The sequence below is a fragment of the Poromitra crassiceps genome (assembly GCF_964638095.1).
Source record: "Poromitra crassiceps genome assembly, chromosome: 4".
Classification (NCBI taxonomy): Eukaryota; Metazoa; Chordata; class Actinopteri; order Beryciformes; family Melamphaidae; genus Poromitra; species Poromitra crassiceps.
Genome location: NC_139626.1, coordinates 8,401,301 through 8,429,288, shown reverse-complemented (window position 1 = coordinate 8,429,288; position 27,988 = coordinate 8,401,301). Strand labels below are relative to the sequence as shown.

Genomic DNA, 27,988 nt, shown 5'->3' with positions numbered 1-27,988 from the left:
TTTCAGATCTCCCATTTCAAGATTCCTCGCTATGTATTATTTGTGAACAGCTACCCGCTGACTGCTACTGGAAAGGTAACTTCCCACATCTTCTCTACTACTACACTGATATATTGCAGCATGCTGTCCAATATTCCCATATATAAATAACAGAGATTACATAAGGGCTTGCCTGTGGTTTATTTGACTGTGTATACTGAGGTTTCATGCTCCCAGAGTGTGACACAAACAAGGGTATTTCAGCCAGTGCTATACTTAGCACTAGCAGCTAGCCGTAATAGCCCTGGTCCTTGTGTTTCTCTCTTGGGATGCAGTTTAAAATAATCTACTGTAGACATGGAGTTGTGTTTGAACAGGCTTGCCCTAAATGCCCCCAGACAGGAGGGAAAGGGAGCTATTAGCTCGTCTGCACGCACGCCAAGTCCTGCTAGAGAAGGATCCAGAAAGGCGGCAGACCTCGTCCCAAAGCAACATATCAGAGATAGCAGACAAACCAGCCTTTATTGCTTTAAAGACTCCTTTTTATACGTTTTATTTTTTTATTTTTTACTAAATCCGTGAGATCTTGTGCAACAGAGATTAACTTTTTTTATTATTATATTTCTCCCTTTCCCCCCCATGGCAACATTAGTCTCACATGGTCAGACCCAACGTCTTAACATCGGCATGCTTGCAGCAACGGAGGGTCTGAATCACAAATCTGCATTTTTCGGGTTTTCAGTCAAATCTGATGGGCTGGGCTGTTACGGAAGTCAGGCTCTCTGCGTGCATTGGTGCATTGTTCAAAATGTACCACAAATAAGGAGATCGGTGGTTGGTCATTTCATATGTCTGTCAAGCATTTTGTTTTGGTCTCGGGGGGGCGGGGGTCCACTTGTCAAGAGTTGTGCCCCAAACGTAGATATGTATGAGACAACGCAACACCATCAAACCACACAGTGCCTATCTTGTCTGGTGGAGTCACACCCACTAGGTGGTGTCACACCCACTAGGAGCCCAGATTTGTCTTCTTTGACGCTTGACTGTTATCACATGATGAAACTCTACATCAAGGTCCTGATGTTCATGAGTAATATGAACACTTATATAAGATGATGATGACAAATCCAGTAAGAGAGGAGGTTGTGTTGGATGTTGCTCAAAGAGAAAAACAGATGCTTGTAAAGCTCCTGGATGGTGGAGAAAAGACAATAGAAAAGAGGTAATTCAACAAGATTAACTGATGCTTGTGTTGCATACAATTGCAGGTCCTATCCATCATATAGGAATATGGAGGAATACAGGGACGTGCAGAGAACATTAGAGGGGCAGGGGCTCAAATTCCTAAAGGAGCACAAAAATTTGAGGCAATTTGAAGGCCAATTTAGGGGTATAACTCATTTTAAATATTCTGATTTTAACCAGATTTAGAGGAATATCTCATTTTAGGATGAGACTTTGACAAACATACATACCTGATTCACGTTGACTGACTGATATATCTGTCAGACTGTGTGCGCCTGTGCTGCTGCTGTCCGTCTGCATGGTTGCTCTGGCTGAGTGGAGTGCGCACTGCTGGAGTGGGTGGGGACGGGCGTTTTTGGGTTGGTGCCTTCAGGGGCGGTTTAGAAAAACACTGCTCCATGCAGAGGCCTATTACAAATGATGCATTCAAGGCCAAGAGAGCTCGGAAAAGGCATTTCTCTTTGAATGCTGCCTTCAGTGATGGCATGGAAAGGGCAATTTCCATACAAAGCATCATTAGAAATGCATTCATGGTCAGGAAAGGGCACTTTCTATTTTATTTTTTCATGTGTCTGAGCTGTTTGTTTTGTTCATATGTTGTTGGAATGAAAATGAAAAATGTATTATAATAAAATAAAAAAAGCACTTTTTACAGACTGAAAAAAAGGCAGGGGCTCAAGCCCCCTTTCATGTCTATGTGTGCACATGCCTGGAGGAATATGAGATTCCACGCTCTCTTTTTTTTGTTAAACAGTAGTGTGAACAACTGCTGCCAACTCACATTGAGTGAAAAATACACAAATGAACATCATAGATTTGCATTTTGCTTCACTGGTTTCTGGCATTGGGAGAGATCCTTAAATCGGATGCCAATCTCTCACACTACTCATGAGAGAATACATTTTAATATCACGCAATCCATTCCTTTTTCTTCTCAGATTCAGAAGCAGAAGCTGAGTGAGCAGGCCGAGAAGCAGCTTGGATTGTGAGGCGAAGATGGGAGACCAACTCAAGTCCTAACAGTGGTTATGGAGATCATTCAAAAACACTGTGTTCCCTGCACAATCAATTGGGATTACATACCCAGCTATCACTATATCATGATGGGATGTCCTACGCCGCATCAACAAAGACACGCTAAGCCATCTGCAGACGTGCGATGGCCAGGTGCCGCTATCAAAATGGTTCTGTGCGGCCTCCTGTAGGGCAGCGACTGTTACCGTAAGAAATGTGAGTGTGGGTGGCTTGTGAGGCTTCCTAGTACATACTGTACTTGGTGGCACTGACAGCCAAATGAATATTGAGGACCATTGCAAAGTATTTTTTATTAATATTACTGAGAAAAGCACCCACCAGACTTTTTATCCTGTGGAAACCTGTAAACGCCTTTTTACGGCTACATGAAAGAAATAAACGATGTACCACATTATTAAAGCCAGGTGTGGGTGTTTCTCTTTTTACGGGAAGAACGAAGGTATTTCTATTGATCTCAGTGGCAGGTGGACGCCTCCTAAGCCTTTGGAATGCCATTCAAAGACACACACACACACACACTCATTCACTGAGGAGAATGAGAATTTGGTGGAGTTTGGGATTGGATGAGTATCGCATAGACACAGACTTTCACACTCTCGCGCGCACACACAACGAAGCTGTGAAGAATTTCCTCTGGAGTCTGACCAGGATACATGTGCCGTCCACCTGATGCTGGGCGGCAGGATCGGATGTCGTCTTCTGTCTAGACCCGAAGGACTCGGCCCAGAAATAGCGCCTCAATGTTTATTTTGCAGTTCTTATTTGACATATTTTGGACTTAAAAGTGGTGTCTCAGGACTTCTTCTCATAGCGAGGACTAAGTCCAAGAGTGAAATCAATCAGCTTTAACCAGTGATCCAGTAGTACCGGGCCTTGAAATCACTTTGATATATAAAAGAAAAGAAGTCCAAATAATGTGCAGTCTTGGTGAATATTATTGGTGCAGATGTCAGTGAGCCTGTTCCTCCCAGTTCAGCCAGAGAATTTGCTTGATATGCACATGACTTTGTTTTACCAGATTGCTTGACAGTCAACATATTTATTATTGGTTTAGTCCAGCAAATACACTGGGAATGTGCTATTTACCATAATCTACCTAAAATATTAATCTCTGGAGAACTGAGACTGTGAATCACCGATAGATAACAAAAACGGCCCAGTCTCCCTCATGTGGTAAGAAAAGGTACCGCACTTAAATGTAGGAGTTTGCTCCAACATTTAAAAACATTGATGGGGCTGATACAGCATGAAACTGACCCTAGATGTAAATGCATACATACAATACAGCAGGGGTTCTTAACCTTTTGTAACTTAAGGCCCACTTCTGATAGTTGAAACATTTCCGAGGACCACCTTCCCAGATAAGAGAGAGAAAAAAAGGTCATTGAAATTATGCATTTTAATTGGGAGGTTTTTGATTTATATAAATTCTTGAGTACATTTAGATATAAAAATAAATAACTAGCTTTAATCACGATTTTTTTTTCTTTCTATTTGGCAACACCACTGCCTCAGCGGCCCACTACATGGTGCTCTGGGGCCCACCATTGGGCCACGACCCAGTGGTTGAGAATAGCTGCAATACAGGATCTCCCCGTTGAGAAACCCTACTCTAGCGGTAAAAAGATGCATGAGAAGAGGCACTCGACTGCGACAGCTAATGATAACTCGTGGCCTGTGGGACACTGCAGAAGTCAAAAAAGAATATCACTATGAGAATTGATTACCAAATGTTATTGATGTCTCTTATACCCCTTTTCACCTAGAAGCCAGCAGAAAGAATTGAATCTGCAGAGAAAATTGCAATCTGTGCATCTCTATTGATAAGCTGAGACAATGTGATTGATCTTAACTGTATCCATTACTTGTTAGAAATGAATTGGACCAGCAGAGAAAAAGCAGCGCATGCGGTGATGCATCCAGGTGATGCAAGTCATAGTGAGTTCAGATTATGCAATTTATGTTGCACAACCAGTTCTTATGGCTAGATGGTCTTATCCTGCATCCTCGTTCTTGCTCATAGTAATCTCTCTTAACATACTGTACCATATCTACATATAAATGGAACAGGTGGTATTTGGAGACAAGGATAACTTTTGGTAACACTTTATTTGAAGGGGTGTGCATAAGACTGACATGACACCTGTCCTGAACATGAAGGAGGCTTTATGAATGTTTGACTGTCATTAAGTGATTCTGTAAATAGTCATTGTTAATGTGAAGTTGACATTGAGATATCTTTGTTATGACAACTTCACATTAACCAAGACAGTGTAATTACACTTAATAACATCTTAACGAAAAGTTCAAATTGTACCACTGTAGTTGAGGTCAAGGAAAACACTCATGACACAGTTATAAACTAATTTGACAGTGTAATGAAACGTGATGACATCTTAATGAAAAGTTCAAATTGTACCACTGTAGTGGTATTAATGACACTGTAACGAAGACATCGCAAACAATGCCAACTTTGCATTATCAATGACATAATTTACCGAATGACATTCAATGACAACAGTCATAAACATTCATAAAGCCTCCTTCATGCTCATGACAGGTGTCACATCAGTCTTATGCACACCCCTTCAAATAAAGTGTTACCGAACTGTTTATACTTTTGTTTCAGTCTTTTATCTGTTGAAAGTCTGATATCTGTTGCCAGCACATGACATCATGACATCATTTTCATCTAAATAGCTTGGATAGTTGGCATCAAAATATGGATGAGAAAAAAAGTTATGCGATAATATATCCTGATCCTAATTGTCACTTTAGAATTAATATATATATATATATTAGAACTTCAACAATCAGTTACTTCTTACACTCTCACAGAGAGTAGACCCCCACATGAATTCCTCAGCTGTTGCTATACTGTATTGTCCAGAGTTTCCAGCCACTTAGTCCTTGGGCAGAGGGATCCCGAGTGCCGTCTGATGCTGCCCCTGCATCTGCTGCTCCACCCTGGCCACCTGGCCCTCAGTGCAACAGTCCTGCAGAAATACGGTGGCCAGGTTGCGCAGGCGGGGGCTCTCGGACAGCGAGAAGCGCAGCATGCACTGCAGCACGGCTGGATCGGTGATTTCCGAGCGCGAGGCGGCTGTGGTGAGGTTCATAAGGGTAGTGATGGCCGACAGGACGGTCTCCTCCCTCCGGCTTGACAGACAGTTTGTGACCAACGGGATCCCACCGCTCTGTAGGATGAGGTCCCGGCATTGCCGGTCCATACTGAGATTGCACAACCCCCCTAAGACCATGACACATGCAAAATACCTGATTACAGTGATAAACAGCGTGATGATAGTTTTAGAATGAGTGACAGAACTTTGATAATGTGTCTGTGTAAAGGAATGGGAAACAGGTGCTATATTTCCAAGTGTGTGTGGGTTTTCCTAGTGTGTTTGTGGGTGCAATACTCACCCATGCCAAACTCCACAAAGTTCTCGTTCTCCTCAGTGAGCATGTCCAGGAAGAGGTCAGTCACTTGTAGCTCCCTCAGATTCTCTATGTTCTTTGGATCGTACGCAAAATTGGCCAAGTTAGCCAACACCTGCTCCTTTGCCTCTGATAAAGTGAATTGGGTGTTAGTCAGAGAACAGAATACTTAATAAAATAGCCACCTTGATATTGTAATGTAATATTGTGCTCTGTTAGAAGGGGGAATGCAAGGGCAAATAACATATTCCTCGTTTTGCAGTGGGCCCCCTATCCCCCCAGGACCCCTGGAGGTCCCCGCTGACCTCACTGTATTACACGGCCATCTTGGTAGGACAATAATAGGTGATTGTAATCCATCAGGTGTTTACAATCATATTACACAAACAGCCAATGAGCTGTGTATTGTAAAGCGCCATAATGGTCTTGAACACGCACCTTCACTGTCGGTGTCCTGAAATTCCGTGACCAGTGTTTGTAAATACTCAAACCGGTCAGAGGCATCGGACGAACCTTTCCTCGACATCTTTATCAAAACCTATAATCTTTAGCGTGTTATTTCAATCGCTTTAATCAGACAGGGGTCTGGTTGGCACAAATGTAATTTGTTTATCTTTCAAACAGGTTTCACGCATTGGTCCGTCCCTATAATGTGTCCGTGAAACAATATGACTTGCGAACAATTGTGTTCCGTCTGCACTTCAGTACGTTTTCTTATAAATTGTGGTATTAACTCAAAACTTACACAACAATTACACGTGTAAAATCACGACATTTATAATGCGTTTTATTACATAAGGGACCCGTGTGTATTTTTGTATTTCCATAATAGGGAACGGAAGTCGTGGTACGTGAGTTACTTCTGCCCGACCATGGCATGGAGGTCACTGTACCAATTTTGAGAGGTGTGTACGTTAATTTAATAGATCCATGGGTGTGTAACGTACGTTACAGCAGTTACGTTAATGGTCACTTAGGACGGCTGAAAAGCTAATTGAGTAATTTACCATGAAGGAACACCAATTGTCTGCTACAAAGCGCCTGACGAAACCAATTTTGTTTGGGACACTGGTTATGGGACTAGCCACTGCCTTCTTCAACAGGTATGTGATACATTGTGTTTTTTGTTTGCGTAGCTAACTATGAATGTCAAATACATTACCTGGTTACTCTTGCAGACTACCAGCTAGGTCCACTTTTCTTTACGATGTCAGTATTGTGCACAGCAGCCAACTACAATGTTTATTCATCCATCCATCCATCCATCCATCCATGCACTCATTCCTTCCCCAGGCACATCTTCTTTGAGGACGTGGAAGAGCTCAGGGCCCAGGAGCGAGCACGCAATGAGGCCAAGCTGGTGGAGGTCCTGGAGAGGAGACAGAGACAGATGGCAGACCTGGCTGAGAAGAAGGGAGGAGGGAGCAGGTGAATCCTTGACCTTTCACCCACTGGACTGGACTAGACTACCCACCTCCCTCTATACTATAGGGCACATGATCACCCCCCTGCATTTGAATGACAAGCCATTCTTGTTTCATGTTCACACACCGCAAAAGGCCTTTCAGTTGAACAGGGTTTTGATGGGAGGGGTATTTTGATAGTACAGTATTGAGCCAGAGAATAATGTTGAATAATTCTTCAGATGTGGACTGTACATAATTTGATTTGTGTGAAGAAGACATCCGCCCTGTGAAACCAAGGTGTTGAAATGCTCTAGGCCTGCTTTCACTAATCAATCACTCAGTGAATCAATGGATCTGCAGAGTTCATCTTTATAGATTGGCTTGCAGTAAAAACAAAGGCTATCTGACCCTAAAATGCTTATGAAAGTCTGTACTGTTGTTGCTTTGCTACAGTGAACACTTGTGCTAAAGATTTCTGCTGTGCAAGAAGCCAAACTGTTTGTATTCAGAATGAATGCAGCAGCAACAGGTGAACAGGGCAATGCAGAAATCAGTTGAGAATTCAGATCATTTAGGATAATGGGGAATACCATGAACAGGAAATGTAATTTATTATTTTTTGTCTATTTTGAGACATGGATATAAATTATTAAAGGCTTTTCTGTTGCAGTGAAATGTATTCTAGTGGTCATTCTTTCAAATATCAGCCACTTCCTATTAATGTTTCCTGTAATTATACACTCACCCAGTATGTGGCAGTGTTGACTGACCAGTGTATTCTCTAAGTATATTCATTCTCTTTACAGTGCACTGATCTATGTACAATAAAGGGCTGTGAGCCATCACAGTGGATCACCTTTGCTATAGAGGATAAAAAAATAACTGATACATTTGAAGTATAAGGTCAATATTAATAGATGTAATATAATTACATATTTTATTGAAACATGCCATAAAAGTGATCTGAAATAAATTAACAAACCTATGTACAATGACAAACAGGCAATATTGCACTTAAATGAAAATAGGAGAAAGAAAGTGAAAAATAAAGTTTGCACAGTCAAAGTGCTTCACCCTCTTGTAGTGTACAGTACTGAACAGGTTTGTTGAAATTGTTAACAAAACAAAAGTAAATCAATTCAGATGCCAGCTACAATACCAGGAGAAAACATTTGGACTAATAAAACAGTACTAGCTAACTGGTCTGAACATCATGTCAGGGGTTTTATTGGCTGTCTATAAATAATGATCAATATGACCAATATTGTACACATCATGTGACCTAGTTCAATAAAGGATAGAGGTTAGACTCTTCACAATAACACAAAGATGTCCCTTCCTTTTTCAGTTTTGAAACCTAAAATGCAAATTAAACAACAAAGTCCAAATGCATTCGATTCTTCACCTATCCACCCGAGTTAAGACTTAAAGAGCAATATGGGCCTTTGAGTTTAATGTTGGACATTTTGAATAATTGGTGGGGAAATGGCAGCTTGTTAGGCAAAAGGCCATGTGGCACACACATATATTCCAGGCCATTTGCACATGTGCAAAACCACTGAATGTTATTTGCAGTCAAACGGTGTTTCAGTAGTGGATGTGACTGCACTTAATTATGCCCTTTAAAGATACTGCTACTTAGCGAAAAAAATAAGTAAAAAAACAAAACCAAAAACCAAAAACATAACTTTATTCATATTAAACTGTGTTCTTCTCAAAACTTCCAGCCAAGAACAAGTTATTGCATAATGTTTCTCTGTTAGTCTGTTTAGACAATTTGGCGCACAGTAACCATCTGACAGATCAGGGAAGATCCTCAAGGAATCTTAGGATATGTGTGGAAGTAGAGTGGGGCACCACCATCTTTGTACAAGCCAGTAAAACAGAGTATAGCACATCAAATATACAGACAGGGACCCTTAAGTTACAGCAGGACAGAAGCACAAGTATAGAGTCAGAACAACACACAGAGGTGAAGAGACGGAAGAGTTTGGTGTAACAGTACATCAGTGTTTTACAGTATTAGCCGTTTTGTGTTCTCTCTCTCTCTCTTTTGTCCGGGGCTCCGTGGTCCGCACTGTGCTTCTCTCTCCTTAGACGTGTCATATTCCATTGGTGGAGGGGTGGAGGGCAGGCCACTGTCACACAGCGAGGGGCACCAAGCCTGGGGAGGAGGCAGCAGGAGGGGCGGTGATGGCTGTCAGGCTGCCAGCTTCCAGTCCGTTCACCGTCCTGCTGCAACACACAGACACACGACACAGGGTTACATTAGGGTTATAGAAATGTCCCATCACCCAATACACCAATTATGCCATTGCCAGCTATTATAATGTACTTTAATTGTCACCCAATTAAAAAAAAATAAAAAAAAATTAAAGCCTCATGACTCTTTAAATCAAGGCTGATTGACTGAAAGCAACGATAAGAGTCAACATGATGAAGAAAAAATCAGAGAGCAGAGTTTAAACCCTCCTGCCCTGCTCCCTGCTGCCAGCTTCTCTGCTCGCCAGACCACAGGAGACATTTCCAGTCACTGACTGTCACAATGTCACTCCCCAGGTCCAGTCACTGACTGTCACAATGTCACTCCCCAGGTCCAGTCACTGACTGTCACAATGTCACTCCCCAGGTCCAGGCACTGACTGTCACAATGTCACTCCCCAGTGACTGACTGTCACAATGTCACTCCCCAGTCACTGACTGTTACAATGTCACTCCCCAGGTCCAGTCACTGACTGTCACAATGTCACTCCCCAGGTCCAGTCACTGACTGTCACAATGTCACTCCCCAGGTCCAGTCACTGACTGTCACAATGTCACTCCCCAGTGACTGACTGTCACAATGTCACTCCCCAGGTCCAGTCACTGACTGCCACAATGTCACTCCCCAGGTCCAGTCACTGACTGCCACAATGTCACTCCCCAGGTCCAGTCACTGACTGTCACAATGTCACTCCCCAGGTCCAGTCACTGACTGTCACAATGTCACTCCCCAGGTCCAGTCACTGACTGTCACAATGTCACTCCCCAGGTCCAGTCACTGACTGTCACAATGTCACTCCCCAGGTCCAGTCACTGACTGTCACAATGTCACTCCCCAGGTCCAGGCACTGACTGTTACAATGTCACTCCCCAGGTCCAGTCACTGACTGTCACAATGTCACTCCCCAGGTCCAGGCACTGACTGTCACAATGTCACTCCCCAGTGACTGACTGTCACAATGTCACTCCCCAGTCACTGACTGTTACAATGTCACTCCCCAGGTCCAGTCACTGACTGTTACAATGTCACTCCCCAGGTCCAGTCACTGACTGTCACAATGTCACTCCCCAGTCACTGACTGTTACAATGTCACTCCCCAGTCACTGACTGTTACAATGTCACTCCCCAGTCACTGACTGTTACAATGTCACTCCCCAGTCACTGACTGTTACAATGTCACTCCCCAGGTCCAGGCACTGACTGCCACAATGTCACTCCCCAGGTCCAGTCACTGACTGCCACAATGTCACTCCCCAGGTCCAGTCACTGACTGTCACAATGTCACTCCCCAGGTCCAGTCACTGACTGTCACAATGTCACTCCCCAGTGACTGACTGTCACAATGTCACTCCCCAGTCACTGACTGTTACAATGTCACTCCCCAGATCCAGGCACTGACTGCCACAATGTCACTCCCCAGGTCCAGTCACTGACTGCCACAATGTCACTCCCCAGGTCCAGTCACTGACTGCCACAATGTCACTCCCCAGTGACTGACTGTTACAATGTCACTCCCCAGTCACTGACTGTCACAATGTCACTCCCCAGTCACTGACTGTTACAATGTCACTCCCCAGTCACTGACTGTCACAATGTCACTCCCCAGTCACTGACTGTCACAATGTCACTCCCCAGTCACTGACTGTCACAATGTCACTCCCCGGGTCCAGTCACTGCCCAGGCACTGACTGTCACAATGTCACTCCCCAGGCACTGACTGTCACAATGTCACTCCCCAGGTCCAGGCACTGACTGTCACAATGTCACTGCCCAGGCACTGACTGTCACAATGTCACTCCCCAGGCACTGACTGTCACAATGTCACTCCCCAGGTCCAGGCACTGACTGTCACAATGTCACTGCCCAGGCACTGACTGTCACAATGTCACTGCCCAGGCACTGACTGTCACAATGTCACTGCCCAGGCACTGACTGTCACAATGTCACTGCCCAGGCACACTGGCACTTTCTAGCAGCTGTTGCCAATGAAAGCACTGACCTGAGACCCAGAAGGTCACTTGTCATTCTGCCCTCATTATCCTCCTGACTCGAAATAAAATGAAATGAAAAATAGTCTAGAATTAAAAGAAGCCTTTGCTGTCTGGAAGGAAGTTTTGAGCCTGATTGACTGGTTCAAGTAACTGCTGTCTTTTGTCGGCCATAGTCAGACTGAACCAGCATCATTCACTCCTGGTTTAGGTCTAAAATCAGGATTCCGTGCACAATGACAGAATGCTTACAATCAAATAAGGTGTCAACTGAAACCCACAGAAGTTCATTCCATTTTCCTCCAGTAGATTAAGTCCGATATCTGTGGGACAAAACAGGCCAACCGACGACTTGTGCTATTCAAGCCTCAAGTCTCAAAGTGAATGGCTTCTCCAGATCTCTTCTTCTCCTGCCACTGAAAACAGACAGACAATGTGCCCTTGTGTGTCCCGTGGCTCAATCTGCACACTCGGCCTCTGTAGTTCTCCCTCACGTAGCAGAAACTCTACGCTGTCGCACCGGCAGTCCCTGCTCTCTCCACCGCCGCAGCATCACACATCACGGGACTGTTGCCATTTTTGCCAACCCCCGCAGCAGTGCACAGGAGAGTGACACAGCACAAAATAGCATTGAACTATGCTTTTGACGTTAAATATCATCAATTGTTAACAACAGTTCCACTTTTATTTGGTTACTCTTTTGCTGGAGGCTAAGTTAAAGTGATAATACGGAAGATTTTCATCTAAATAAATCTGTCTGTTAAGTCACTATCTATCTGATAGTGACTTAACACAGTGGTGATTGAGCCTATGGCCCATTGATGGAAGCCTTTGCATTTTTCAGTATTGCAGCATTTATGAACCCGGTGTCTGTGGTGACACAGAGTGGGCGGAGCTAACACAATAGACTCACTCTGTAGGTGACTGTAGGTTCACAGGGTGGGCGGAGCTAACACAATAGACTCACTCTGTAGGTTACTGTAGGTTCCTGACAACTCTTGTGTGAAGTAGGATAACAAGCTACTTTTTTCTGGTCTCTGCTGGGTGGTTACTATGGCCCAACAAACTGAGTAATGTCACATAATAACAGTGTTTGGATCTCACGTGCAATTACCACTCATCGCCAATAGGTGTCACCCAAGAGAACAAAACTGAAATCTTCCGTATGATCACTTTAATGAGTGCGATAAAAGGCAAAACACACATCAAAACAAAGATACACTCACCAAGGACTGTATTAGGAACACCTTACTAATACTGGGCAGGTATCAGCTTTCAGCTCAATGTCAACCGGCTACCAGAGTGACATCTGCCTCAGAGGCTATCTGAGTTACTGTAACCTTTCTGTCAGCTCCAACCAGTCTGACCATTCTCCTCTGACCTCTCTCATCAACGAGGTGTTTCTGTCCACAGAAGCGTGGATGTTTCTTTCCCCCGCACCCTTCTGTGTGAAGTCGAGAGACTGTTGTTGTGCCGTGCGTGAAAATCCCAGGCGACCAGCAGCTCCAGAAGTACTCAAACCAACAGAATATTCAGATTTTTGATGTGAACATGAACTGAAGCTGCTGACCCGTATCTGCATGATCTTATGCATTGCACTGCTGCCACGTGATTGGCTGAATCTATAGTTGCATCACGTGCATGAATAATCAGGTGTTCCTACTGAAGTGCTCGGTGAGTGTATATTGATTTTAAAATGCAATTAATCAATTCGTGGTAGGATCTAGGTCCAAAACAATAAACAACTCAAACTAGTAGACAGACAAGAAGGAGACGAGGATCTATTAGGTCAGCTTAGTGTTAAAACTCATGGGAAAACTCCGGCACCAAGACAATCACAACCACCACCAACCTTGGGAGAGTTAGTGGGGAGGACTTTAGCTAGCCCACAGTGGTTATTGCTACGGGTTCTACATTGTTAAAATCAGCAGCAGCATGCACGCGCCACACCACACTCAGTTTGCGTTTACCTACCCAGAATCAATGCAGGGAATATGACCATCTCTGTCCTGCTGGGAGAGAACACACAGGTCTCAAGACACTCCTCTTCCATCATCCACATCACACACAAAAAGACATTTAACGTGCATTCAAACGCTCTGCGATTACTTTCATGAAAATGCCAGGCCTACTAATGGATCCATAAAACATCTGAGAGAATTTATGCTTTAAAGAGGAGCAACTCGATATCGCAGGAGTAAACACATTTCATCATAGGATTCGTGTAACAAATTGTCCTCCACAAAACGACCAGCGGTCTCACTCATCACAAATGACTAAGGTCTGTGAGGTATGTATGAGAGACGTGGTGGAGGCGGACGGTTCGGCTTCACTCACGCTTTGTCAAAATATGATGTGTGGAGCGATTGAGAGAACTTGGCCGTGTTGCCGTTGATCAGGTTTCCGTTCTCGATAGCATACGCCTTCCTGGCCTTCTGGTCCTTGGCAAGGTTCCTGTAGGAGGCGAGCTTGGACTCCAGGGCCTGCGAGGGACAAAAACGCAAACAAGTTGATGACACTCTCCCGCCCCCCTGTGGAAAGGCGAGGACTTTCTCCTGGCAGCGTGTAATACAGTAGGCGAGAAGCAAACCTGTGGGATTAAAGGCCATGGCACACCAATCAAACATTCTCCAACAAACACCAACAAACACCAACAGACAAGTGTCTGTGAATGTTGGCAGATGTTGGAGATTGTTTGAAAGCATGGCACACCGACCAAACATGGTGGCGGTAATGCAACGATAACTATGCCAACTGCCGTAAAACACCAAAGAAGAAGAAGGTCCAATCATTGGATCAAGATCAAGATCCAATCTTAACCCTCCCGATCTGCTCACAGCCTCATCGGGGCCGTCCCGATCATATCAAACATCTTTGATATTTAGGACTGAAAATCTGAGCGAATACATCATCCTGCTGCTGCGCGAGACTCCCGTCATTATCGTTAATTGATGCGGCGCCGCACTGCAGGCATCAGATATTAGGCTACCAAATACCAACAGCACAGAACCATGAGTATTTTGGGGAAAATGTCACTAATTTATATCACAATGAATGACCAATGAATACAAAGTTGTTATACCAGTTGTTTCAAAGTCCCTGCCAGTCAGAGGTTGTATCTCCTACCTGTCTATCAGGCAGTGTGGGAGGGAAAAGGCATTGCTGCTGGCGGGAAGCAATCCAGTTTATCCAAACTTTTGCCGATCTCATCATGACATGCAGCAGGGAAATGTATTTTGGTAGCCGATGTGTTTGTGTCCTCACTTGTCCAGACAATCTTGCTATAGAGTCGCGTTGTTTACACGCTTGTTAAACTGCCGTGAGATTCATTTGTTTGGGGAGCATATGCGAGACGGGCATGAAAGAGTAAAAGAGAGAGAGGTGGGGTGGGGGCGGAGCGCTTTGTAATCGATAATCTTTATAATATCCTGTAGTGCGTGGTGCGCCACATTTACAAATCTTGTAGTGTGTGCATGTTTGAGATTCTAGGGAAGATAATCTGGGAAGATTCTCCTGTAGTGCGTGTCACAGCCAGATTTCAAAATCGGCTAGGATTGTCAGAATCCTGTAGTCTGAGCCCACTGAGTGTGCCCGCGTGTGCGCGAGCTCCGTTTCCATGGATACGCGACTGAAAACATGGTGAACTGACCAGACAACCGCGAACACCGAACAAGCACGGATTGAACATGTTGAATCCGGGCGAACATCACAGAACATCGCCGAACACGAACAGACAAGGACAGACAGCTATGGCACACCAAACGAACATCTAGGTGTGTTCGTGTTCGTTCGTGTTTGTTGGAGAATGTTCGATTGGTGTGCCATGGGCTTAAGAGTGACGCTGTGTGTGTGTGTGTGTGTGTGTGTGTGTGTGTGTGTGTGTGTGTGTGTGTGTGTGTGTGTGTGTGTGTGTGTGTGCTGAGAATGACTGACTCACCCCAACCTTCCGGAGTAAATCACTGACAATGTTGAGTGCTGATATCCTGGCAGAGGGAGTCAGCGGCGAGTTGCTGCCACAGCCATTTGACAACACTGGGTAGGAGGGTAAATAAGATGTGCTCATTAACATAATTACAGAATAGACAACAAACCAGCAGAATGAAGGCTATTATTATTTATGGATGGGACAAAATGTTGATATGCAATACATGGCAATATAAGAATGTGTCAATACAGTGCGCACTGTATCATGCCGCAGGAACATTTTTATCACAATATTAGCTCTTTTTTTTATATTTTTTATTATTATTTATTTTTTTATTCTGCTGTAATCACAAATGAGACGGCTTGCCCATCACAATTTCTCCATCAAAATTATATTATTTGCACTTTGCTGAGTGACCATTTTAAATTGTTCTTTACTAACAAGCCAGTGCTAGAAGGATTTGCGGCTCAGAAATAAACATAATTCTGCAGTCATACTTTGTTGTCAATTAATTTTTGTATGGTGGAAATGTGGTTGTATCAAATAACCCCATATCGCATCATATTGTGAGAAAAGCTTATTCCTTAGATGAATGGAGAACAGCTAGGATTTCCCTCTTTCTACTGAAAAGGAGTGCGTTATGAGAACACAGGGTGGACTGAGTGAGTGGAATTTCTAAAGGATCGGTTGCTGCTACCGGTCGGGTTGGCAAAGGCATTGTCCAGACCCTTGCCCAGTGGGGTGGCAGGGAGGGAGAGCGAGGCCTGCACAGCCGTATCCATCTTCTCGCTGTCCTGAGTGGGCGAGCTCGGAGCGGACATCCTGGTCACGTCCGTCTGCCTCTCTCGCACAGCAAGCTCCTGCCGCAGGTCTGCCACACAAAACCACAACATGTTTTGTTGTTATTATTACAATTATATGGATATGATTATATGATTGGACGAGGTGAGTGACAGTCTGGCTCGTTAGTGTAAAAGCCCGCCAATAATCACCTCTGGCCTCGTCCTTTAGTCTTTGCACAGAGACCAGGAGCGACTCCTTCTCGTCCAGCTCGCTCTCCAGGAAGGCATTCCTCTCTATGGCCTGGTTCAGACGCTGCTCGAAGGTCTCCAGAGACACTATAGTGGCTCTGCAGAAAGGAAGGGTGAAGGCAGAAAAAGGAAGCAGGAGTGTTGAGATTTAGACAAAATAAAATAAAATAAAATAAAATAAAATAAAATAAAATAAAATAAAATAAAATAAAATAAAATGTTTAATTCAATCCATGCATTGCACAAAGGGTCATGACAACTGAGCTCAAGGGGAAGAAAGAATGACACTCATCCTCTTCAGCAGCTGCCTTCTGTATGTCCTCTCTGCCTATAAATGATTATTCTACTCTCTATTGTCCTGCACCTGGATAAAGTGTCCAGGATTAATTTGGGGTGCACCCTTGGTTGTTGAAGCTCTATTTGGCTGGGGAGCACATACAGACCGTTTGGCTCTCTCCAAGTCGTCATTGGACTGCTCCAGCTCTCGGACGTATTTGTGGAGGTGCTCCTTGACGCTGCGCGTTTGGCCGAGGTCGTCCTCCAGCATGGAGATCTGCTTGTAGCTCTGAGTGTACTGGTGCTCCAGCTTGTCCTAGAGGGGGTAGGGGGAGAGGAGGAGACCGAGACATGGGTTGTTCACATGCAATCCTTTCATGTACAGTAACACACGTCGGACAAGAGAGCTTCAAAAAAACGAGAAAGATTTCTAAATGGCCTGCCCATGCGTCGCCGCCAACCACAGTTAACCCACATTTTATCATCCATTTTTCAGTGCTCTCCTTATCTTTCCCCCAGATCTGCTCCACCGTTCTCAGGCCAGGGAAGTGACGTGTGACCTATATCGTCACCAGCTCTGAGACAAACAGCTCAATAGCTATGACTTGCCCTGTCTGTATGTCTGACCTACATTCGCTGTTGCTATCATTCATGTCAGAATCAATTCAAACCAGTCGAATGTGAAAGAATACTGTATCTAATCTAAGCAAATAAGAGTTTGCTTTACGAGTTTATTGGATTACAAAGAGCAAGAAAACATTCCTGAAATTCCGAAAACCCACTGATGTCACCGGTGCGGCGCGCTCCCCAAACAGTATGAATTGACTTGATGCGTGCAGTCTACTGCTTGGCTGGAATAGCGGGACATGACAAGACGCCTTGGCACACGCGCACACACGGCTGGAAACGTCATGTGACCCAGGAGGACGCCCCCTTCGCTAATTATGGAGCGAGGACACGCCCTGACACGATCTGATGCATTATGTATGAGCGTCATCACGGAGCACAGCTGGATCCAAATAGCGGCCGGCTTAGGACAGAACAGGTGTCCCGAAGAGCTGAGATTAGAGAGGAGACGTACCTCTACTTCACGTAAGCGAGATTACCATTTAGATTGCACATGAATTCCCAAGTAAGCGCCATGCCGTCTCCAGTACTATACCCCTGACTGAGGCAGGCAGATGAATTGAAATCATAAATGTCTGAGTTAGGCCTCTGGCAGGTGCTGCAGACTCAAGAGAGAAGGACTACTGCGGTATTGTTTATGCATAGTGGAACTTATTGCCTTATATTCTATGGCTCCAGTGCATGGGATGTGCTTTTATTACTGGCGCGTGTGATCCCACCAAAAACGATGGGATTTCAAGCAACAGGCAACAGCATTTTGGCATGCGCGTTTTGCCCATGGTTTTTCCACGGACACGCCCACTTTGGAGGTTTTCGGCCGGTCTGAGTCTATTGGAGTCGATGGGAAAAGTCAACGTGATCTCAGATTATGACAGATTCTTTCTCCCCCATATTCATTCAAGTAAATATTCGGCCCATTCTCCGAAGCCACATATCTTCTGAATATTCGGACGCTAAAATGGCATTTTTCAGACAGACAAATCAGGAGAAAATTAAACTTGTTCAAGACCTGTCTCTATCTCAGCAACACACTCTCGAGAGATTTGGCAACAGGAACTCATGTTAGCAGGGAGCGATTAGCTAAAGCTAAAGCTGAAGTTTGTTAATGTAGTAGCTAAATCTGTGGCTAGAAATCATATTTTTGTAATGGAATATCTTAGTTTCAACTGTATTTAGTTAACAAGGGGCAGCTTTATGTTTATATGTGTGGTTTGTGTGGAGTTTACTTTAGGAACTCACAATCTCTATTTCAAGTTAGCTTGCTAGGTCAGCACTAACCCCGCATCACCAGGCACAGCCCTCAGTCTCACAACACTTCAGGGGAGAGGTCAGGTGACCACGTGACCATTTGGGAGACTTGCTGCTACCACTTGTTAGAATTGGCGGAGCCTGAGGTGAATCATCTAGAGATAGTAATGGAAGATTGATGATCCCACTACTCCTCTGGCCCCGTACCACCTGACTGGGTGAGCTGTCTGGCCTCCAGCCATCATCATAATAACAGTCAAAAGAGTGCGTCAAGCCAGCAGCAGCTGTTACAGTACGACTCCTCCTCTCCACGGTCCCAGGAGACGACACTCAAGGACGAGTGGTGATATAAGACGGCAACAGAAAGCCTATCAAATATTTAAGTCAAGGGTATGGATGTATTGTAGACACGCTGTACCTCAAGGATATAGACCCATACAAATAATGCTACTCTCATCAGAAATCCACATTCACAGAGAATGCCATATGCACAGCCAAGGCCTTTAACACCATGTAATGGAGATGGGTGCTTGTGTATGTAGACAGATAGCTAAATAAAAAAATGCAATGGAACAATGGAATGACAAATTTTAAGTGTGCCCAAATAGAACATTGTTTTATCATCATTTTCTGAGGCAACGTTGGTCCAGACTGAGTGACAGATTGTTTCATTGCCCAACGTCTGTAGTCACCTTGAGGGATTCCGCCTCGTTGGTGAGCCTCTGGTTCTCGGACTGCAGGTCCCGCATACGATGTTCGGCCTGGCCCAGCTGTGCTTCCAGCTCTGCCTCCAGCTCCCTGCTCCCCTCCTGGAACTCCAGCAGCTCCTCCTGGACCTCCTGGTAGCTGTGGGAGAAAGAGAGAGGGGCGGGGGAGAGAGAGAGAGAGAGAGGGGAGAGAGGGAGAGAGGAGGGGAGAGAGAGGGGGGAGAGAGGGAGGGAGAGAGAGACAGAGGGCAGAGAGAGAGAGAGGGGAGAGAGAGGGAGGGAGAGAGAGAGGGGAGAGAGAGGGAGTGAGAGAGAGACAGAGGGCAGAGAGAGAGAGAGGGGAGAGAGAGAGGGAGGGAGGGAGAGAGAGAGGGGGGAGAGAGGGAGGGAGAGAGAGAGAGAAGGCATTAGACAACGAGCCCAGACAGAAGAGACAGAACGAGGTGGATACACACGCCACACGGGACACAGCGGGAAGCTGCATTCATCATCGCTGTTAAACTGGGAAAACAGCAAACTAACAGATTATTTTTGGCCTATATCTCAAACCCAACCTCATACCATCTTCCTATTTATGCTATTGTGTCACCTATGATGCAGCCAAGAAGAGAGAAGAGAATTTCAATGTTAAATTTGCACAGTGTCATAATCTGCATCTTGCTGTAAACAGCAAGTAGGCTAGTAGGTCTTGTGTTTAAACCAAAGCGTGAGGGAACGTAACTAAACTAAAAGTGCTTTGACCAAAAACCACTGTTAGCTGTTGAGAGAAGTAGTTCAGATCCACCGTCAGGATGCAGTATTGTAGTTCTATAATCACGTGTATTTCTGTATTATCCTTGACAGTGATGGAAACGTGTTGCTGTAGGATCCGTCCTCTCAGCAGCTCAAAACTTGTCCTGTTTACTAGAGCTGCCGAAAATAATCGATTCAGAGATGCATCGCGATGCTTAATAGGACGATTCTGAATCGATTAACAAATAACAACAAAATATATATATTTTATTTTTATTTTTTTTATAATCAAATAAAATAGAATGTAAGTACATGCAGTTGTTTATTTTAATTATGGATCATAATACAATGCAATTCCAAATGCACTTTTATTTTAAAAGTAGCCACACAGTGAGAAAAAAGAAAGTGAGAAAAAATAAATCATGTATTGCGGAAAAAGTGATGCATCGATTTAAGATGCATCGAGATGCATCGAGATGCATCGTATAATCGAATCGAATCGAATCGAATCGTAGACTTGTATAATCGAATCGTATCGAATCGTGAGATCAGTGAAGATGCACAGCTCTACTGTTTACTGGGCAGCTTCAGGAATCAGCTCAGCGTTTTCTGTTAAGCAGGATGTGGGTATGTTTGCTGATATTTACGGTTTATGCAAATAACACTTTCCCATACAGATTTTAAAATAGATTATTGTGAAAAGTGCGCAGGTCAGAGACTGTGCACTGTGAAGGTCAGTCAATGTCTGTTTCTATACACACTTCATCACATTTTGTCTGAGGGCAATGACTAACAGGCCATGAGTAGATTTACAACCTTGCTTATTTGAACCACCAAAACTAAACCTTTCAGAGATTTGCAGTTAGATGCTTTCAGTTGCAAATATCAACAAGAAAGATACCAAGAACTGCACATAATGATATTTTGATGTTTTTAAGCTAATTATGCACATTCAGTCCGACCACTCTGTCTCAGAAGCCTGATGTTCCTGTGAATAAGGTTCTCTGACATGACATAAAAACCAGATAGATATCCCCTGGTCATTGGCCAGCTTTACCAGGAAGTGTTGGTTATGTAAGTGTCTGTTGATACAGTATGGCCATGGATGAACACACACACACACACACACACACACACACGCACGCACGCACACACGCCCGTCTAAAAATGGTACCTGGAACAGCCACCAGGGGCCACGGCATGTGACATGAAGGGGTCAGGGGTGTTATGGAGCCAGAGAATCCATTTAAAATCTTAAGACTGCTTGGCAGTGAGAGTGCTTGTGAGTGAGTGAGACTGCTTGGGAGTGAGAGTGCTTGGGAGTGAGTGAGAGTGAGACTGCTTGGGAGTGAGAGTGCTTGGGAGTGAGTGAGAGTGAGAGTGCTTGGGAGTGAGAGTGGCGGGGAGGTCTACTGGCGGATAAGGGACTCTGGAGGGGAGATGAGGCGTCATATGTGCCACAAGGGGCTATAGGGTGCATCCTCTTCACTGTAAATCCCCCCGGGCTCAAAATAATCCTGGGCAGCAGAACGCTAACTTTGAGGAAATCCTTAAGCATTTTGGAGGAATCGTCAAGTAACATTTGCAGGCACCAGAAAATCCATTTTGAATCCATTCCTATAGACCCTAGTTCCTCATTGCGCGGCTCGCGAGACGCTGGCGGCTCTCGAAGCTTTAGTTGGCGGCTCTAAGAATTTGAAAAAAAATATATATATATATATATATATATATATATATATTATTATTTTTTTATCCCCCCCCCCCCCCCTGCTCTCCCCAAAATTTCAATAAACCTTTATGGCATATTATTACAATACAACAATACTGGTGTTGACAGTAATAGAAGGTGCCAAATCATTCAAAACAATAAGCATTTTGCTTTTAGGAGTATTGTGCCAGCGTGCAGCGCTGTTCCAAAACGTGTCAACGTGTGTCGTTGCCTGGGAAACGCACATCCCATAATACAACTGTTCGCATCGCATCCCATATGATGATACTTGGGATGCCATTGCGAACATAGATGTGAACAGGTTAGCTAAAACTTTAGCGTCGCCAGCGATGCTAAAGTTTTGGTGTTTTGCACTTTTGGTGTTTTGCGGTAAAAGTGGCTCTCCTATTGACCTTGTCCTGCCAGTGCGGCTCTCATCGAAGAAATAGTGAGGATCACTGTTATAGACGGTTTTAACTGGACAAACATAAACATTCAAAATTCACCCCCTATCTTATTTCCTGTTGCAGTGTTTGCTAATACAATAGGTGACAGGAAATAAGATAGGTTTCAAACTGTTCCTTAGCAACACAATTCAGTGAAAACTGTCTATACAAGCGTTTTCCTGCTGATTGCCTCCGCCAAGGTGATATTTTCGGTGCCGTTTGTCTGTCTGTTAGCAGGATTATGGAAAGACGACTGGGCCGATTTTCATGAAACTTTGTGTAAGGGTGTAGCATGGGCCAAGGAAGAATCCATTGTGTTTTGGAGCGGATCCGATCCGAATCACGACATTTGCATATCACTGGACTATTGGCCTTGGCAGAGGTCTGCGCTCTCTGAGCGCACGTCTAGTCAAACTCTTGTTTTTCTTATCACTTCTATGATCATATGAAATATGTAACACATTTTCCATGTGTGATGATTTTGAATCAATTCCAGTTCTGCCTGTTCTTTGCTGATGGTTTACTCCATTTATATTTGAAGTTATTGTGTGCTCTTAAGAGACGCTTAAATCCCCCCACATCAACTGCAGAGCCACTAGTGTCATTACCACGAAAGCCCCTCTAAAAGCCAAGGGAAAATATAACAAAGATTGTAATCTTACAAGAGCTAAGATCTAATATTAAGAAGAAAATACCTAATCCAAACATACCATACATACACTCAGAATCATTGTAGCCTTGACTCGGAAGGTGTCTAGTGTCTGGGCACTGTTGCATAACTGGGTGTAAGTAAGCTTAAGCTTGTGTTCCCCTGTCCACTGAGACTTGAATCAGTTGCTTCTTGGTGTTGTTGATGAAGTGTTGTGCTGATGGAGGGAAATACTCCGGCATGGCTCATTTTAGTCGTCGTTAGATCCCTAAAATGACGACAGTGACAATGGCAGAAACAGAGGAACGGCACCATTATATAAACCCATGGCAGGCAGGCAGGCAGACAGAGAGACATGAAAGCCTTTTCGTGTTTGATGTGAAACAGGATCTGTCGCTTTGGGGGAAAGGGAGGCTCTTTCAAAGCTGTAAGTGGATACTGCGTAATACTGCGTATGAACTGAACGTCTAAACACAAAGCTACAGTAGCAGGTGAAGGGTCGCTGTGGCGGTGCGGCTCCCACGCACTCAAAGATCACGATGCAGGACTAATATAAGACACGGTTTCAGCCAAGTAAACATGACTGAAGAGGTGAAACAATAGTGTAAAATCAAGGGGGGAAATAATACATCAATGCAAACTTTAAATGTGCCCATTACATACCTTTTCTGGTACTTGAGGGAAAGAGACTTCCAGAAGTCAATTTCCTCATCTTTTGAGGAGAACTTTGGTATCATCTCTGTTTCCATGGCCAACAAATCTGAGAGAGAAAGGAGTCAAAAAGTAAAGAGCAATTACTACAGGATAAAATAACATAGTAACAGCTGTATAAACGATGGATGCTCTCTGTGATACCACCGAGTGAGAGCATGTGTCATTCAGACTGCTGTGACAAACTGACAGGCCTGACCCGCCAATCAACAGTGTCAACAAGAGTATCATCAAAGACGATGGGATTCAAGCAAGACGGCCCAACTTCAACTCACTTCCTGTCATTTCGTCACGTGGGTTTTGCCCATGGTTTCCCATGGACACGCCCACTTGGGAGACTTTCGACAGGTCTGAGTCAATGGTTGACCACGCCCATTTAGGAGACATTTGTTAGAATGGGCGGAGCCTGCGGTGACCCATCTATATTAGTAATATAATATCTATGGTATCATCACAACATCCTGCACAAACCTTTCCGGTTTTTTGTCCCATCAATGACAGCAAACCTCTCTCTTCTTAAGTCTATATGAGTTTTCAGACATCTTCTAGCTTTACCTCCAAGCCTGCAACCTCCTAACCTGACGCTGCCAGATGGACGGTTTAGCTCCACATTACGTTTCACTGGATTACGTCGAGAGAATCTCTTTCGATCTCGCGAGGTTATCCATCTTGCAAGCAAGGTTAGCAACCTCCCTTAGTCCCAAACACCCATAGTCTGTTAGCCCGTAACAAGACGACCATTAACTGGAGACGAAAGCATAAAGTCTCTTCAAGTCAGAGGAAGCCTTATAGATCAATGATTTAAACCTCAGCTGGAAATCCATCATCAAAGGCACAACAAACAACACCCCCCCCCCCCCCCCATTAGATCCTCCAGCACAGCTTCACAGCATCAAACCACATTCATTCAATATGCTTTAGGGCAGGCATGACTACATTAAAAATAGATAAAAACAACAACAACAACAACACACAACTGCTGCTGACAATACAGCTTTCTCCATTTGAGTCCCAGCTTCTTCAAATTGAATTGAATTTGTTCAAATTTAAATACAGGTAATAGCCTATATTTAAACACACGTCATGCAAACCAAATCATAACAGCATCACAGCATATCTACAAATCAAGAGTTCATTGTGTCACTTCTTATATATTAAGCAACCTTTTTTTACATCGAGCAGAGCAACAGCAGCAGTATTTACTCCAGTACTACTTGCTCTTGAAGCGGCTCTTACAGTACATGTTGTATCTCCATTGGGTAGATCATATTCTAGATACTAGTTTATTGTTTATTAAGGGATCCCCATTAGCTGCCGCCGAGGCGACCGCTAGCCTTCCTGCGGTCCAGTGAAGTGCTGATTACAAGAAAAATGAAGACATTCTTATATTTCCCAGAGGTAACGTGGCCAGGAGCCTCATTCATCACAGTGACTCCTAATTAGAGAGAGGAGGCTGGAGGTAAACCCCTGAATACTAAACCATTTCTGAGCGGCGGCCGATGGGAACGGGAGCGATGGCGTAAACGCAAAACTAGTAAATCTTAGCAAAGCGGTTGTCATATTACTCCGTGTTTATACGCTCATCCTGACTCAGATATACAGACACAGGAAAGCTCTGAGCTTGCAACACACGAGGCTCCAAAACCACTCCCGCAAACCCAGAAGGTGATACTTCTGCCCTCACGGGACTTAAACAGGTTCATGTTCTGTGCTCCAGTCATTCATAACACGTTCCATTTTGTGTCCCCAGCTGAATTAAAGCAAATTGGATACAGAATGCCTGCTGAATAGCCGCAGGTGAAAGCAGAGATAACAAGTTCAAGTAAAGGATAGTGACTAACTCGTAAACCCTCATGCTTGTTCACTTTCACATGCAGCCACCAAATAGCTTCTATAAAAACGCTGGTGCCTCAAGTCTAGATTTTAAAATCAGGCATATGATGTTATCCATTAGTAGCAGTGTACAGTGCCATGCTTTGTGCTAGCCAAAAATGAGTGAGTTCCCTTCCCAGCTAGTCTGTAGCTTCTAAGTGCAACAGCAAACTACAGTTGACCCAAGTCTGGTGTGATTCCAATAAATCAAATTTCCCCCCGTTAATATTGAAAGAAAAGGCAATCTGATCTCTGGTAGAAAGTTGAACTCAACTCTATACCTTTTGTATGTTCCAATTAGGGATGCACCGATATAACATTTTTGGCCGATACTGACAACCGATATTAACATTGCTGTTATGGCCGATAACGGATATTTACCGATGTCGATATGATCTGTATAAAAACACATTTCTATGATAATCAAATGTTGCACATACTGAAAAACACATGTAAACACTGTGAATTTGACAAAGTTATGCATTTCTTTATTCCCAAAACACTTGGAAAAGCCCATAAATCACAGATTTACTGCATTGTTTCCTCTCACTGTGAAAAATGTGGCTGATACCGATAACCGATATTAACATTGTAACATCGGACCGATGCCGATGTGTTAAAACTGCACCATTCATTCCCTGGGCCTTTGCTATGATGATGCACTTCTCTCCATGCATGCATCAAAACCAAAGTACAAGAGATAAAAACAGAGGTCAATAGAAACTTCTGTCTGTTGTTGTGTGCTGCAGTGGAGAAGAAAATGATGCTGATCTAGCAGCAAGTTGAATAGAGATGTGTCCACTTGACATGCAATTAAAAACTTACAACCAACAAGGGATGCATGGAACTCTGGTGTTAAACAGTATAGTGCTTTTCAGTATTCATTTCTGTAATAAAGGTTTATGTTGACCCATTAAAATTGTAAAAATTTTGATTGGGTTGATTTGTTTAGGTGGGTTTTGTCAATTAGGTCATATTTCTGAGATTGATGGTCACACGGGAGGGATGCCATGTATTGTATCTGGATCTTCAGTGGATCCGTCCCGAAGGGAGGCGTAAAACTGACAGTCATTTTTAGCCATCTAGCAACAACAACAACAATCACGTTGGCCAACATGTAGCCCTTCTCAGGACGCTGGTGTATATTCAGATTCGACATGAATCTACCAGCGTCCTGAGAATGGCTAGCCAACATGGTAACTAACGTTAGAGTAATAATAAACAATGTTTTCTCACAAGAAATAATTATGTAAATAACACTGGGGATATGTTCAATCACTATCGATGTAAATACATTATAATTAAAGCAAGATTTCAAATGACACCAAAACGAACGACTGAAAAATAACGTTGAGTGATGATGCTCAGCTCAGCTCAGCTCAGCTGTCAAAATGGGTGTGCGAGCCAACAAGCGAACAGCAGAATCTTAGCTAGCTATTTTGCTTGTAGTTTTCTCGTGTTTAACACAAATTAGAAGACGTGGTTACAGTGTTATAGGCTCATACAGTAGCCTACCTGAACATCGCACGGTGTTGTTTTCAGTCCATTCTGCTCGCTGGTCTGGTCTGGTCTGCTGCTGAAGCCAAACAGTCTGCTGCTCTGCTGTGTCAGGCTGCGCTGCTCACGGTACGTGCACATCTACAATGGCAAATTCGCTTTTCCGCTGTGTCGCAGCGTTTTGTGGGCGTGCAAACCAGCTTCCAGCTTGGAGCTGTAGCCTGTAGAAACGTTGTACACAGGAGGGTGCGGGGAGGAAATGTGTAAGAAGAGCTGTCATTGGGTAGCTTCAACGAAAGGTCCCGCCCTAGTCCCGCCCCGCGAGCGTGAAGCCGCTCGGAGACAAGCCGCCTCTAGTCTGCGACAGTGAAACGCTGAAACGCTGGGGGCGGTTCCAGCGCGATGTTGAAATGGACCAATCAGAATCGAGAATACAGCAAGACAGCCTATCAAGATGCAGCGTCAAAGCGGCTTTTTCAGCAGGCAAGCCGCCGTGCCATTGTAGATGTGCACGTACCGTCAGGCTTCACAGCTGCGCAGGCGCTACGCATATCAATGTTGAACGTTGGCACCATCTGGTGGTCATCCGTTGTAAGTGCAACAGTCCACTTTAGTGCTGGAGACTGTCCGAAGTTGTCAACATTAGCTGACATCTTGGACACAGGGGTGTCCACTGTCCAAAAGCTGTCCAGAAATGTCACCGTAGTGTGTTTGGGTGGGTTTGATGGGTTGCCTTTTTTTTTTTTTTTTTTTACTCCTAATGGCCTTAGCGGAGGGTGGGATGTCATAGAGGAGGTCCTGTGTATTGTGTAATATTTTGATGGTTGGATTGGTGTATGTTCAATGTAAGCTATTAGTTTCTAGTGGTCATCCTGACTACTGTAATATTTTATGTTGTACTGTTTTTATGTTGTACTGTCACAATGTAAAGTTTTGAATGGACCAAAAAAAACTGTCAATGTTGATTAAAATGAAGGACACTGAAATTAATGTTGGATTAAATAAGTGTAGGCCTATACTTCTTCCCACTCCTTTTAAAATATGTAATGACAAAATTGAGTTTGATCTTTGTGTTTGTCTAATACATTTATATATTTTAATGGCATAAGGCTATATCTGTACTTATTGTTTGTTGTTGTTGCATATTTGAAATAAACTTCAATCAATCAATCAATCAATCAATCAATGTCAACTGTACACATTAA

The 27,988-nt window shown here is 44.0% G+C and overlaps 3 protein-coding genes across 3 annotated transcripts in view; 1 reads left to right on the top strand and 2 right to left on the bottom strand.

Moving 5' to 3' along the window:
- acsf2 (acyl-CoA synthetase family member 2) overlaps positions 1 to 2,652 on the top strand; it is a 44,935-nt gene extending 42,283 nt beyond the window's left edge. Inside the window, exons 15-16 of the mRNA XM_083635399.1 lie at positions 7 to 75; positions 2,163 to 2,652. Coding sequence (XP_083491525.1) covers positions 7 to 75; positions 2,163 to 2,213 — 120 coding nt within the window. The 3' untranslated portion in view covers positions 2,214 to 2,652. The remainder of the gene's footprint in view (positions 1 to 6; positions 76 to 2,162) is intronic.
- Positions 2,653 to 3,677: 1,025 nt separating this feature from the next.
- Positions 3,678 to 6,267, bottom strand: armc7 (armadillo repeat containing 7). The gene is made up of 3 exons (XM_083634912.1): positions 6,136 to 6,267; positions 5,683 to 5,826; positions 3,678 to 5,509 (listed from the first exon to the last, which is right to left on the bottom strand). The coding sequence occupies exons 1-3, from the start codon at positions 6,221 to 6,223 to the stop codon at positions 5,163 to 5,165; spliced, it is 579 nt and encodes a 192-aa protein (XP_083491038.1). The 5' UTR covers positions 6,224 to 6,267; the 3' UTR covers positions 3,678 to 5,162.
- Positions 6,268 to 8,308: 2,041 nt separating this feature from the next.
- Positions 8,309 to 26,897, bottom strand: LOC310776075 (nuclear distribution protein nudE-like 1-B). Its single transcript, XM_083636225.1, has 9 exons — positions 26,802 to 26,897; positions 23,367 to 23,463; positions 19,154 to 19,307; positions 16,754 to 16,902; positions 16,272 to 16,408; positions 15,977 to 16,150; positions 15,292 to 15,386; positions 13,692 to 13,837; positions 8,309 to 9,338 (listed from the first exon to the last, which is right to left on the bottom strand). Exons 2-9 carry the CDS (start codon positions 23,450 to 23,452, stop codon positions 9,245 to 9,247), a joined length of 1,035 nt encoding a protein of 344 aa, XP_083492351.1. The 5' UTR covers positions 23,453 to 23,463; positions 26,802 to 26,897; the 3' UTR covers positions 8,309 to 9,244.
- Between the last annotated feature and the right edge of the window lie 1,091 nt (positions 26,898 to 27,988).

Bases quoted from the DNA above. Each gene is read 5' to 3' on its own strand.
- LOC310776075 (XM_083636225.1), bottom strand. From the start codon at position 23,452: ATGGAAACAGAGATGATACCAAAGTTCTCCTCAAAAGATGAGGAAATT. The intron at 16,903-19,153 runs GTGACTACAGAC...TACCCCCTCTAG, and splicing joins ACGAGGCGGAATCCCTCAAG to GACAAGCTGGAGCACCAGTA. The intron at 13,838-15,291 runs GTGAGTCAGTCA...TGTCCCTCGCAG, and splicing joins ATTTACTCCGGAAGGTTGGG to GCCCTGGAGTCCAAGCTCGC.
- armc7 (XM_083634912.1), bottom strand. From the start codon at position 6,223: ATGTCGAGGAAAGGTTCGTCCGATGCCTCTGACCGGTTTGAGTATTTA. The intron at 5,827-6,135 runs GTGCGTGTTCAA...TCACTTTATCAG, and splicing joins TCAGGACACCGACAGTGAAG to AGGCAAAGGAGCAGGTGTTG. The intron at 5,510-5,682 runs GTGAGTATTGCA...TCATGGTCTTAG, and splicing joins CTTTGTGGAGTTTGGCATGG to GGGGGTTGTGCAATCTCAGT.